This window comes from Micromesistius poutassou (assembly GCF_964030765.1).
Source record: "Micromesistius poutassou genome assembly, chromosome: 23".
Lineage (NCBI taxonomy): Eukaryota > Metazoa > Chordata > Actinopteri > Gadiformes > Gadidae > Micromesistius > Micromesistius poutassou.
In genome coordinates, this window is record NC_140293.1 from 785,289 (window position 1) to 799,797 (window position 14,509).

General features: G+C 48.0%; 1 protein-coding gene across 1 annotated transcript in view; it reads right to left on the bottom strand.

The window, feature by feature from the left end:
* Positions 1–5,925: 5,925 nt before the first annotated feature.
* Positions 5,926–14,509, bottom strand: part of LOC311368656 (uncharacterized protein) — a 26,418-nt gene continuing 17,834 nt past the window's right edge. The window contains exons 21-34 of the mRNA XM_084487456.1: positions 14,328–14,362; positions 12,507–12,671; positions 12,123–12,257; positions 11,922–11,960; positions 11,425–11,559; positions 11,088–11,173; positions 10,922–10,957; positions 10,439–10,799; positions 10,279–10,323; positions 7,337–10,102; positions 7,081–7,171; positions 6,566–6,682; positions 6,304–6,425; positions 5,926–6,213 (exon numbers count right to left, since the gene is read on the bottom strand). Coding sequence (XP_084343582.1) covers positions 6,148–6,213; positions 6,304–6,425; positions 6,566–6,682; positions 7,081–7,171; positions 7,337–10,102; positions 10,279–10,323; positions 10,439–10,799; positions 10,922–10,957; positions 11,088–11,173; positions 11,425–11,559; positions 11,922–11,960; positions 12,123–12,257; positions 12,507–12,671; positions 14,328–14,362 — 4,199 coding nt within the window. The 3' untranslated portion in view covers positions 5,926–6,147. The remainder of the gene's footprint in view (positions 6,214–6,303; positions 6,426–6,565; positions 6,683–7,080; positions 7,172–7,336; positions 10,103–10,278; positions 10,324–10,438; positions 10,800–10,921; positions 10,958–11,087; positions 11,174–11,424; positions 11,560–11,921; positions 11,961–12,122; positions 12,258–12,506; positions 12,672–14,327; positions 14,363–14,509) is intronic.

Consider the following 14,509-nt stretch of genomic DNA (forward strand, 5'->3'; position numbering starts at 1 on the left):
GATCTGCCTTCATCCCCCGACTAGGTCTACTGGGTTGCCAAGTCGGCCTTCAACACCCCCGCCCGCACCACAACACCTGTTTATTTTCCAGAGGAACTATGAATTGTATTATTCGCAGTTATTGAGTAGAAGCTGAATACTTCACAACCACAATCATTAATTATTTAGACAAAACTTTTAAAAGTTAAAAAATATTTATGATAACATTAGTTTATTACAATAATATTTTTTATTTCTCTCACAAATACACAAACACCGTTTAAGATACAGTTAATGCAGTGCAGTGCAATTAACAAAAATGTAGGCTACATAGAGGCCTAAGGAAGCAATACAACGTAAGCAATGTCCATACATCCGTCGTCGGTCCGGACAGCAGAGTGCGTTCTCCTCTGGTGCCTCCTGGGGGGTGGACACATTACGGACACATTACATTACGAATATAGTCAACTCTGGGTCCAAACCTAACGAACACAACACACCACACATTCAAGAGGGTCAAGATGACCCTCGAGCCCCCCTATTAGTCTGCGGAGAACACTCTGCCACAGCTGGATGGCGAGGACCCACATATCACACAGAAAGACAACACAACCCGGAGGCTCAGGGACAAGAGAACCCTCGATAACCCACACAAAGTCTACCACACACACCTGGCTAGGAAAGAACTATAAGTTTCACATGCACCGGATCACGGGGGCTCTTCTGAAGCAGAACCTCCTCGGAGGCGAAGCTACGGACGACCTCAGCACTGTTAGGGACGTAGAATATTCGATCTCTCACGCTTTATGAATCAGTATTACCTTTGCTACTTTACTCAATAAATCCGAGGCCCTCGTGCTGACAGACTTTATTACCTCTCCGTCTCATTTTATCTGGTGATGGGCAAAAATAACCTAAACGGACATTACATTATGAATATAGTCAACCCTGGGCCCAAATCTAATAAACACAACATACCACACATTCAAGAGGGTGAAGATGACCCTCGAGCCCTCTCCCTATCAGTCTACGGAGGACACTCCGTGTCATTGTGCAAAGGGATGCATGCAATGTAAGGCCGGGGTGGATGCCAGCCCCTAGGAGGGGTGTGTATGGCATACTCATGTCCGAAGCATGAGTAGCGTTTCTCCCACGTGGTTCCCCATACACCCGGCCAAGCGAGATATTAGGCTGCCTCAGCTAGATGGCGAGGACACACATATCACACAGAAAGACAAAACAACTCGGAGGCTCAGGGACAAGAGAACCCTCGATAACACACACAAAGTCTAGCACACACACCTGGCTAGGAAAGATACTATAAGTTTCTCATGCACCAAATCACGGGAGCTCGTCCGAGGCAGAACCTCTTCGGAGGCGAAGCTCCGGACGACCTCAGCGCTGTTAGGGGACGTAGAATATTCGATCTCTCACGCTTTATGAATCTGTATTACCTTTTCCACTTCACTCAATAAATCCGAGGCCCTCGTGCTGATAGACTTTATTACCTCTCCGTCTCATTTTTTCTGGTCAAGTAACTAGGCAGACTGTTTTTCCCAACACTGGTCAAGTAACTAGACAGACAGTTTTTCCCAACACCATACACCCTGTCCTGAATTCAAAATAACTATATTTTACTAAATAAAATGGCAGCAGCACTGCTAGTAGGCCTAGAGGAACATCACAACAGAAATGTAATGGCTGAAAGGCTACTGAGACCGCATAATGCGTTTCCCGCAGAACTAAGCAACACATGTCGTAGATAAAACACATCTAAACAAAAACGAAGAGAGATCGAGGAAGCCGAAGGTTTGAGTGATAAAGATTTTATTATCACTCGAGAAGAAGCAACAACAAAATCCTGAGATGGTTTGACAAAGAACTGAACAGCCATTCTCCGGCCCCTGCCTTTATGCTCCATTATGCCCATATATCATCCATACGTTGTTACCTCATCCCATGCATTCTTCCCTTATTTGGAGACATATTGCGCCGACCTCCTTGAGGCCCAATCTAAACAGAGCGTTCCGTGCAGCCCATGGCTCCAACACACTGAAGAACACATATCAGATACACATCACATCACACTCATTTAATTAATATAGCATACTGGGCAAGATGTTGATTGCATATTGCTTAACAAATTTCTCCTACACACACGCCTGCCGCCTTAACGTCCAAAAAAATAAATAATAATAATAAATATTTTTTATTTTTTTTATTGTGAATATTAAACACTTTCTTCATAAAACGTGTCAGACATCAGTTTTTTGTTTTTTGACATACAGACACTCTTAAAATCTTCTGTATACAATATAGCCTACTGCTTAGAACCGGTTAGAGCCAGAACAACGTTAAGCAAGGGTATAAATAGACAGAGACACGAAGACACGCTTCACTTCTGCTTTTTTGACACCCCTTTTTGTCCCCTGCGCTCAGAGTAGCTATTTTTTTATTGTTACAAATTGTAACTTCTGAATAAAACTACCTGACTACGTTTTGTAGTGGGCGATTAGATCCCCAGTTTCGACTCGGTCCTTACGAAGGCGATCCAGTGGGACCCCCCCCCCCCCCCCCCCCCCCCACCGGAGGAAGACCCGCTCTCCCATTTATTATTATTTATTTAACCAGGCAGATCATTAAGAACAAGTTCTTGTTTACAATGATGGCCTGACAAAAATCACAGGCTTCTTGGGGGGGGGGGGGAAGGGAATGGGGAAGTGAGAAAGTGAGAAAGGATAGGTTAGAGAGGCAACAGCTGCCCACACGGTGAGTAGCGCGTCATACAAAGGGCTGGGTGTTGTGACTTTGATGTGGGGAGCGAGGCTGTGTTACAGAGGTTTTGTCCGCTTGATCTGTTTGTGGTGTTCGTGGTCTGGGTGCGAACCCAGATATAAGCGAAATATGCTTGATCCTCGCAGCTTGATTCTTGGTATTTTGGTACACTTTGTGTACAGCTCAACAGTTAAAGTCAGTTTTTTTTCCATGAGTAGATGCACACGATTGTTCCTGTTTTCTTCGGAGGGTAATTAGTGCTGAAACAGCGGACCAGTAGTTACAACACTTCAGCAGTTAACAGATGGCCATGATGGTTCCGCTTTTCTTTGAGGTATAAGTAGGCCTACACTTATTGTTGAAACAGCAGATCAGCAATACAACATTTTAGATACAGCAGATCAGTAGTTACAACAGTTCAGCAATTCAACAGAGTTCATATATTGTTCGGATTAAAAGCAGATGTCCTACCCTTGATTGGGCATCGGGAAGCTTAGGGCTAGGTGCGTCAATGTGTGGCCCACGGGCACACAACAGAATGCACTGAGCTTCTGTGCCAAACACAGAGACAGACAGAGACACACACACACACACACACACACACACACACACACACACACACACACACACACACACACACACACACACACACACAGAGGACGCTGGAAGTCATTGAGAGATGGGTGTGCTGAGAAACACTGTGATGACGTCATATTGCGAAAGGGTAAAATAAATAGATAAATAAAGTCCTCGATAGGATGTCACAATTGGTTATTTTACCTATGAAGTAATCATATAATATTTTAGGCAAAAAGTTACAATGCAATGTCATCACAACCAACCTGTATTAGACCTACAGAAGTTTCTGAACCCATAGAGTAGAAATACATCATAAGACCAACTTGACGGCAACGTCATTCTCAACTCAGGAATGTGAATGTGCTACATTGAATCACACATGAAATGCAGGTATTTCCCAGAATACGCCTTTAATTAAGACCTCGTGTTTCATTTTTATGCACAAGGGACTGATTAGGCAGCGTTATCAACAAGTAACAGGTAAATTAAATAATAGTATAATAATAGTAATATTATATATATATATACACACATCATGGCTTTACAATGCATGTGCAGCCTTGTGACGTTTAATAGTAAAATATGTTGGTTCTGTCAATTAAATAGTATAATAATAGTGTAATAATATATATATATTTTTTTTTTAAACGTCATGGCTTTGCAATGCATGGGCTGCAGCCCCCGCAGCCCCCCCCCCCCCCCTCCCCCCCCATTTCCAGCGTCCTTGTTAAATAAGTTAATTGACACGTTTCAGCATGCGAAGGAACACCACGACACATCATTGGTTGCTGGTCTCTTCGGCATTTGCCTGGGTCTAAGCCACCCTCTCTTGTCGTTCTTGTGGTTATTAGGCGTTGCTATGATTCACTATTGTAGCCTCCCAGCTCATAATCACTAATAATACAGTATTCTTTCAATTTGTTTAGAAAATGACAAAACACAAAAAGAGAAAGATTGCATCCCAGAGAGACTTATGGGAGGTAGCAGGAGGCTTGGAGGCTGTGGTGAGTGAATTTTCCCAGGTTAACTTGCAAGGGGCCACCCTTGGTCAGATGTTTGGTCAGAGTTATACCTATCACTCTTTGGAAATGAAAATAAATCCCCAAAACACTGGTTGTGGGTGATATAGAACAACAATAGAAGGGGACTCAGAGATAGAGTCTGTGATCATAAAAAGATGAAAGGCCCATATTCAACTGTCAAAGATGCCAAGACAGAAAACACAGAGGTAGCGACACATGGAGGACAACAGAATGACAGTAGTTCCGAAGAGTTTGTGCCAGAGACCTTTTCTGGTAACTCAGAAATAGAAATGCAAGGCCACTTAAGAGACCAGGGCCCCGTTTCCCGATAACGATGGATCCACGCTCGTACGATCATTCTTACGAAGGATCTTTCGATGCTTCGTAACTTTTTTTCGAGCTTTTCCTGAAACTCCTCTTAACATGAACGCGCGTGCTGTGCTCTTACGACGTCGTAGGATTGTAGCTGTCCACTGGCACGGTGCTGAAATGGGCTCGGTAGGAGGGGGAGCAAAAAAATTTTGTGGCAGCAAAAAAATATCTCCCCATCAAGGCCAACAGCAGAGTAGCCTACGAAAATAATAGACTAATATGAATGCTACAAATATTAAAACACAATTGATTAGGTCTAGGCTGACATATGCTATATCAGTCCTAATCCTGAATGCACCGTGCGTACATTTTTTCACGGCATTTTCTCCCCTGAAATAATTCCATATTACAAAAGTAAAAAATAGCATGTGTCTGTGTGACAACTATAGCATTTATCTAAATGTGCTGATTTCTGAAACATGCTTTGCGCCGCAAAGAGGGCAGACTTTCTCTGATTCCGCAGAAGGTTGCATTCATTCATTCAGTGATTGGCGCGCCGCGCACTCTCTAGTCTAGAAACTTTGGTGTCAACATTAAAAATGCAACGTTCCATTCATTCATTATCATTCAAACGCAGAGGCATTGACACGGCTATTGCTGTTGCTGGTCTAGATCGATTCCTGCCCATATTGTTGGACAGGGGTATGATGGTGCGGGCAATGTAAGCGGGAAAGGCACGCATCGCAGCACAGTTTCCCGCAGTAGTCTATGTTCACTGCAGAAACCACGCTCTCAACATGGCGATTGTGCACTAAACTAAGGTCAGGGATGTTCGTAACTGTCTAGACACGGTCCAATACAACGCGCATACAGTGCTTTATGGCAAACAATCGCAACAAAAAACGCATGCAGAGTGCCCCTGGAGCCGTCGTTAGCTACGAGGGTTTTAACGACGTTCATTACACAACGATGCTTTTGGGAAACAGTCTGAAAACTCTACGATGCTCGTACGATGAACTTTACAACCCACTTAGGCTAACGATGTTTTCGGGAAACGGGGCCCAGGACCAGGTTGAATTCAGTGAACACAGTGTAGCGGACTCTTTCGAGTCAGTGGTTTCGAGTCAGCCCAAAAACAATACAATACGGAGATTCGGTGTGTTTGCGTGCGTGTGTGTGCTTGTGTGTGTGCTTGTCTCAAACAAAGGGCCTAAAGAAAACTTTCATTTTTATTTACTACTTAAGTATCAAACGGGTTACATAAAGAGATATAAACATAAACAGATGATACATTGAGAAATAAACGATATATATTCCAAATATCAAGTCCAGAGGAGAGCTCCAGTTTCCAGTAATTGAAGTCCTAACTGGAAACATCCCAAATCAATTCAGACACGTGAAGAAAAAATAGAAAACAATTTAAAATGTACAAGTCAAAATAAGACCAGTACCGTCTTCCTACTGAAACCTAAACGCCGTCTCATCCAGGAGCGGAGCCTCCTGATTGGCTCCTGGATTGTTCCTCATTTAGTTTCTGGTAAAACACCTAGAAGAAGAGGAGGGAGGTGTGTTTAGTGAGTGAGTGAGTGAGTGAGTGAGTGAGTGAGTGTGACTGAGAAAAAGTGAGTAAAGGTACCTTCAGGTTGTAGTAGTGACCCAAGCCGCTGCAGTGGAGTGTCGTGGCTCTGGTCTCGTCTTCGTAGAACACAGAACACAGATTACAGTAGAACCCAGCCTTAGGAACCACATGCTCCATCCCTAGAGACAGAGACAGACCGATAGAGACAGAGGGAACCAGACAGGCCGGGGAAAAGGAGTGGTAGTGAATTGAGAAATCATGCCACAAAAAAAACATTGAATTGTACTGAAAATCATAACATTTGTGTCTCTTCTCTCACCCAGGGGGTTGCAGGGGGTGAAGGGGGGCAGGGTGTAGTCATTGGCAACGGAGGGAGAGAGAGAGTGAACTCTCTTAGACTCCGCCCCTTCCTCCTCCCTCTTCACTTTACTGGACGCTGTAGACAGACAGACAGTAGCTAACAAGGTAAAAGCCTAGGTAGATATTGACGACATAACGTCTATATATACTTTATAGCTGCTCTTACACTGCTGGTTCTAAGCAAAAACACAAAGCCTAAAATGTTGACACATAAAGGCTTTTATTTTGATAGTTCATTTATTAGACCGACATTGCCAGATAGAGAGCCATAGTTCTCCCATTTGATGGACCACCATGTGACCTTATTTCGGAACAAATATGTAGGGTGGTCAACAGCGAGAGACAAATAATTGTGTAAGCCTTTTTGAATTGCGCTTTGATTTATACATTTGTATGTTTATCTAATTAAGAGATTAGATAAAGTCAAGAAAGTGGCAGTTTGTCCTCATGTTTATTGAAGAAGAACTCACACACCTGCTTGCTCCGCGCTTTGTTTACGTTCACAGACGATGGAGGACGAATCTTTCTCTTCGTCATAGACCGTCTGGTCCCGAGACACAACGGACTGAAGAGGAAGGGAGGTAGGGAGAGGGAGGGAGAGGGAGAGAGAGAGAGAGAGAGAGAGAGAGAGAGAGAGAGAGAGAGCATGTTAAATGTTAGCAATCAATACCATCCTGACTACATAGAACAAACTAACTTTTATCATCGTCTACATCAAGTATTCTCTCACCTCAGAATCCAACCTAGCCTCTGATTGGTTATCCGGGAGGGGTGTGGTTGTTTGCTCTGTGGTTTTCTTCTTCTTTGTGGCTTCATGTTCTGTCTTGGCATTGCTCCCTGTGACCTTACGACCTCTCTTCCCTCTCAAAGCCTCCTCTGAAAGCTGTTCCTCGACTGGAATCGGTTCCTTCCCCTCCTCCCCCTTAGAGTTCACCTGGTACTGTGGCTCCTCCCCCTTAGAGTTCACCCCCTGGTACTGTGGCTCCTCCCCCTTAGAGTTCACCTGGTACTGTGGCTCCTCCCCCTTAGAGTTCACCCCCTGGTACTGTGGCTCCTCCCCCTTAGAGTTCACCCCCTGGTACTGTGGCTCCTCCCCCTTAGAGTTCACCCCCTGGTACTGTGGCTCCTCCCCCTTAGAGTTCACCCCCTGGTACTGTGGCTCCTCCCCCTTAGAGTTCACCTGGTACTGTGGCTCCTCCCCCTTGGATGCTTTAGAACACGTTCCGGTGGCTCCGGTCTTTGCCAGACGGCTCCACCTCGTTGGACCTGAGGAGTTGAAGTGGTCCTCCTCATGGGGGTGGCCTTCGATGGAGTCCACCACCTGGTAAACCTCCTCCTCAAAGTCCTTCTGTTGAGCCTCTTTGGCGGCCATTTTGGATGTCCCAGACACCGGCACCTCCTCTTTCCTCCCACGTCCACTCCTTCTCTTTCCGTCTTTTTCAGGCGTTGGCTCTTTGGCCGCTGGCCCCCGTCGTGGTCGTCCTGGTTGTTCCGGCGCTGGCACTTCTTCCGCCACGTCGCCCCCGATGGAGTCCAACACCTCAAACACCGTTTCCTCTACCCTCGGCTTGCAGTCCTTCCTCGTAGGGGTTTTGGCCTTCCTTCCTCTTCCCCTAGTGCCCCTCGTCACGGGAGGGACCTCCTTCACCTCCGGCTCCTCATCCTCCACAGAGTCCAGTACCTGATATGTAGCCACCTCCTCCAGACTGACCCCTTCGCCGGAGACCCGTGGTTTGGCGTCGCTTGGGGCCGCTTTGTCAGCCGTTTGGGTTTCTTCTACAGAGTTGATTATGTGGTTATTGGGTTCTGGTGCCTCCTGCTGTTTGGTCTCTGTCCTGGTTGGACCGGCCTGGTCTTCCAATGGTTCCTCTGGCTTCTTGCCGGACTCCTCTGGAACAGGGGCAGTGCGCTGCTCTTTCTTCACCCGGACGTTCTTGGCCGTCGGTTTGGGTGGCCGTCCCCTCTTGCCCCTGGTGGGGAGCTGGACCACCTCACCCTCCACAGAGTCCGTCACCTGGAATTGACCCTCTTCTTCCTTTGGATGGGGTTGACCTTGGGGGATGGGGGCCCCACAGGGTGGGCTTTCCTCTTCTTCTACAGAGGCCGCTTCCTCCACCTCCACTGGGTCCTCCGCAGGGCTTTCCCTCTTCCTGGTTGGCGTGGAGCGTCTGGTGAACTTGGCCGCAAGCGGCTCGGTCGCTGGACCGGAGTGACCTCTCTTAGATCGTCGCTGTTCCATCTCAGGAGCCACCTCCTCTACAGCGGGCCTCTTGTTGTTCTGCTCCTTGGTGGCCTGCTCCTCCATTGTGGGGTCCTTGCTGTTCTCCTGCTCCTCTTTGGTGGGCTCCTTATTGCTCTGACCCATATTAAACTCCTCTTCGGGAGGAGATCCTTCAACACAGTCCATGTGCTGGTGGGTGTCTCCTTCCTCTGTCGATGCACCGCGGAGTAATGCATCAGCTGCCTCCGAAACTACCGTTGGGGTTTCTTCATTCGCAGAAGGCATTTGTTCTTCTACAGTTGTCATCTTCCCCTCTTTCAGGGGGACCTCCTGGAATGGCTCGGCTTCATCAGCGACTTTGGCCAACATTTCCTCCTCTTGGGGTTCAGAGGTCTGGCTCTCGGGGTCAGGGAGGCCTGGCGTCTCAGGCCGGACCAGGGTTTGGTCCAGCATGTGGTCGCTTGTCTTTTCATCTCCCATCTGCCGGTGCGTTTCATCCACCTCTACTCTCGTCTCCTTCGCGTCTTCGCTGGGAGAGACGACCACATCCTTTCCTGGGAGGGTTAACTCTTGCTGGGCCTTTCTCTTCCCCTCTTCCTCCAGAGCTGGATCAGTGTGTAAGGCATCCTTTCCTGTCAGTGATGCTGCACTTTTCACTGCAGAGGTCTCTGCTGCTATTTTGTGGCCAAGCCTCGCCATGTCATCTCCGCATACCATGGCTGCTTCACTTTGTGACTCGTCTTTTGTGATCGGTTGACAAGCAGGAGGAGAATCCACCTCCGTCGTGGTAGTGATGCTTGTCACTTCCCGGTGGTTAGGCTCATCAGCTGTAGACACCCGGGCAGGAGATTCTTCCTTCCACTTCTGAGCAGAACACACCACAGAAGAAGTGTGGACTACTCCGGCCGGGGGAGGGAGAGAAGAAGAAGAGGAGGACTTGGGGAGATCTGAGGAGGAGGACACTGTGGCTTCAGACAAGGATGAGGAGTGGGCTGTCATTGAAGAGTTGGACTCGACTCCTCTAGAGGTAGAGGAGGAGTAGGAGGAGGTGCGAGGGACCTCCTCTGAGACCTGCCGGTCTGATGGCACCTCCTTCTCCTTGGTGATGTTCGAGGGTCTGGTCTGAGAGTCACAGGCCTCCGAGCGGTAGGCGAAGACAACAAGGGGCTCGGCCTCGTCACTGACCTCATCTATGATGATGAATTTGCCAGGCTTAAACCCCTCCTCCTGTAGTCCAGGTGGGTCATCTATCAGGTCCTCAGAGACACCTTTACTCTGGGGGGGGGGGGGGGGGGGGGGGAAGACACCACAAACCAATCATTAGCATTCACACACACACACACACACACACACACACACACACACACACACACACACACACACACACACACACACACACACACACACACACACACACACACACACACACACACACACACACACACAGTCACCTTCTGCTCGCGCCTCTCTCTCTTGGGTGGAGGGCTCCCGTCGGTCTGAGAACGGGATGAGAGAAAAATAAAATAATGTGACACCTTACATCCAATATGTCGGCTGCACGGTGAAAACACAGCAGCCGACATACAGGATGAAGAAGAGATGAGACCTCACCACTTCCTCCTGGCTCACTTCCTGTCCCACTCTGGCCTGGCGATGCTGGTGGATGGCCGTGGCAATGAAGCGGTACATCTCCTGACTCAGGGCTGGAGGCCTGGGACCGGAGCCCAGGGGCCCGGAGCCCAGGGGCCCGGAGCCCAGGGGCCCGGCCTGGCCCTGGCCCTGGGCCGAGGCACAGAGTTCTGCAGGGGCAGCAGGGGGCGGGGCGTAGGTCGGGAGTGGGGCACCTAATTGGCCAGGCGCTGATGGGTGTGGAGCTGATTGGCCAGACGTGGTTGGGGCGGCGCTAGCGGCAAGCTCACACGATCCCTTGAGTCTTCTTGGAACCGTTTTGGACCTCATGAACTTGAATTGCCTGAGACGACCAAAACAATACGGTTGAATCAGAATAGAGGAAACTGCTTTCAGTTATCATAGATAAGACAAGATGTTGATAATGTTTATTATTGATAAGGAGACGGAGTAAGCAAAACTCACGTTTCAAAATGGTATGGTTTTGGAAAATATATAGACCTGTAGGAGAGACTCCGTTAAGGATATATATATACACACACACACACACACACATAGATATGCATAAATACACACACATAAAGCTTATGTCGGTGCTCGGAGGTTGGGATCAGCAAATGAACACACATACCTTTCTTCGAATAGTTTGTCGTTTTCCACACTGAGATTTGCAATCACATTGTACATATCAGTTTCGCGAGGGATCTGGAAAACCACCTGGATAGATAGAGAAATAGAGAAAGAAAGAAAGAAAGAAAGAAAGAAAGAAAGAGAGGTAGCAGAACAGAATTCATCATAGGAACAGTAGAGCAGAGAGTTAAAGAGAGCGAGAGAGAGACATGTTATTGTTGTCATGGTAAATACCTGTCTCCTGCCCTTCTACCTGCCCCTCTAACTGACGTCTACCTGCCCCTCTAACTACCCGTCTACCTGCCCCTCCACCTGTCTAGGGTCACAGTGAGACGTACCCGGTTAGAGAGGACCAGGCAGCTGAGGTACTGAGTGTTCTCCATGATGTCAAATATAAACTTCAGCGCTCTCATGCTGCAGTACTCAATCGCCGTCATCAACAGCCGGTCCTTTGTCGCTTTCTCCTTAGGCACCTATACCACAACACAGACCGTTATATCACACAGACTGTTATATCACAACACAGACCGTTGTAACACAACACAGACTGTTATATCACAACACAGAACATGATACCACAAGTTAACAGAGTTTCATGTCATGACATTACTTTCCTTCTTATATACATTTATAAAACATTGGATTACGTTTTCTTCTTTCTTTATAATTAAAGTACTATTCATCAAATGGCAACATCAAAATGTTAAATGTGTGATCAGTATCAGTATCAACTGCAGGTCCCATTAAAAAGATCTGTGATCAGTATCAGATTGGCCGTCACGCGTTCAAAAGACTGGGGATAGGCGTTGGCCTGAAACAGAATATATACACTCACCACATGGCTCCATTGAAGCAGTCGGTTGTACAGTTTCAGCTGCAGAGAGAGAATACAAGACCTGTCATAACATCACACTCATTAGTACATCACATAACTGATCTGTGATGGCATCACAACATTGTGTGTGCGTGTGCGCGTGTGTGTGTGTGTGTGTGTGTGTGTGTGTGTGTGTGTGTGTGTGTGTGTGTGTGTGTGTACCTCTGTGCTGCAGGGCTCAAGATGGTCCAGGAGGAAGTGGAGGGTGAGGTCACATCCTCCTATAGTGAAAGGCTTGTGGAGGAAATCGGAGACAAACTTCTTACACTTCACACCGTCGTCAAAGTGGATGAAGGCCTGGAGACGAGGGAGGAGGAGGAGAAGAAGTGAGGAGGAGATGAACAACAGGAGTGGAGGAGGAGATGAGAGGGGCGGAGGAGAAGAGAGGAGGTAAAAGAAGAGAAGGAGGGATGAGAGGTGGAGAGAAGAGGAGGCAATGGGGAAAATAAATGGAGAGGAAAGGAGGCGAGGACATAATAGAAGAGAGTAGGAATTTCAAAGGACTTGCGTGACATGGAAACACAGTTTGTGGGTGTGCGTGCGTACCCTTCTCTGCAGAGGTAGTATCACCACGGAGTAGAACACACGGCTGACGTCCTTCTCCACGAAGTAAGGCCACACCTCATCCACGAGGTCCACGTGGCGGTACCCGCCCAACGGCAGCCCTGTCACCATGACAACGCTCTGCCCAATTATACTGACCTCTGCCCACTGCGAGAACGAGAGAGGAGGGATGTTGACAACGGAACGTCTAAAAAGGTGTTTGCACACTGCCCCAACAGACAACAACACCAGTGTGCCGTTCCTGCTGGCAGTGGCGTCAACTTCAGGTCAACATTGGGGGGGGGGGGGGTCATAAATATTTCGTTCAAATGTGTTCCACCGAAAAGTAGGCCATATCACTTCTCCAAAGTCCTCCTTTCAGAATTTGAGGTTCAGAACAGTCGTTTTTTTTCTCCAAATTTTGGTTGCAATGATGTATGATTTAACCGTTCCATCAATTGTCTGCGTAAAACGCATTGAATGTGTTTTACGAGTGCGTTGCGAGTGGCGGCGTGCACTTATTTTCATGGATCATGGAGGTAACTCGCCAGGCTCTCGTAGTTCGCAAGAACTGACTTCACACTGCTCTCTCACATCGTCCAGCGGGTGGGGCAAAGCGGGCGCAAACTGTTCCCACCTGCAGGCTTACGGAAAGAGTCAAACCATGCCAGTCTCTTTGGTTACTCTCTGATTGTATTGATTAACTCTTTGACTTTGTCTTCATCGCATCTCAGCATATGTTAAATTTTGAAACGGCATCTTGAAAGGCAAGGTTCATGTTGTGGGCATTACAATGCATCCCCCCCCCCCCCCCGCTAAAATGTTTCACTAGCAGGCAGCTTGGATGATATAGCCATTTGGTAATGCAATGACGTCTGCGGCTAACTAGCCGCATAGCCTTGTGGCTATGTGTAGGCATTACAACTTGGTTTGGTGGGCATTACGCTTGTTTTCGTGGCCTTGGTCTCTGGGCTCCTCAAGACACCTGGCCTGCTAATATCTCAAGAATTGAAACGTGTATGAATGGCTCTACACATGAGCGGATGCCTCCCTAGTCGCCAAGGACACATCTGGCCTGATGCATGCTAGAATACGCTACATCCCTGACACATTCGACCTGTCAATCTCTGCCAACCATTGGTATGTCAGGAATGTTGCCAGCGCTGCTTAAAACGATTTGAGGGGGGAGAGAGAGAGAGGGGCACGGAGGTGGCGGGGGGGCTATCGCAGCGCAGCGTTCTATTGTGCAGAGCAGTGTTATATCACGCAGAGCAGTGTTATATCGCGCAGAGCAGTGTTATATCGCGCTTGCTTTAAAGGGACAGACAACGATAACGTGCCAGTTCACTTTGTTTCAATATTGAGGGGTTTTTGCACCCACAATCTTTGGGGGAGCAAGAAACCTTGTGCCCCCCCCCCCCCCCCCCCAGAGATGGCGCCAGTGCCCGCTGGTGATTGTTGTTGGAGGAAGTTTGGGAATTTAGAATTTTCTTGTTTGCGAACACGTGGAACCGTTGTTGGCTAACTTCAGCCAATCCTAGTGTTTGTTGGGGCAGTGTGCAAGCACCAGCGCCACACAGGGGTGTGCGTGTGTGTGTGCGTGCGTGCGTGCGTGCGTGCGTGCGTGCGTGCGTGCGTGTGCGCGCGTGTGCGTGCATGTGTGTGCATGTGTGTGTGTGTGTGTGTGCGGGGGGCTCGGACCACAAACGGGTCCAAGCCAAAAGCATGTCTGGCTGACTGGAGCTGCACACTCTGAGAGGGTCTGCTCGGGCGACGTGAGTTATGAGGCTGTGTGCCGACAGACAGACAGACGTGCAGACTCACCTGGACGTCCCGCGGTCCGTTCACCGTCCTGTGTGCTGAGAGGTCACACAACAACCACATCGAGCATCAACGTTATAGCAGAGAGTCCATGCAGCACAGCTGGCTTCATTATTATGAATCCACACAGAAAGGCGGACTCATAATTATTCTTCTACAAAATCCTAACTATTAATATGCACATA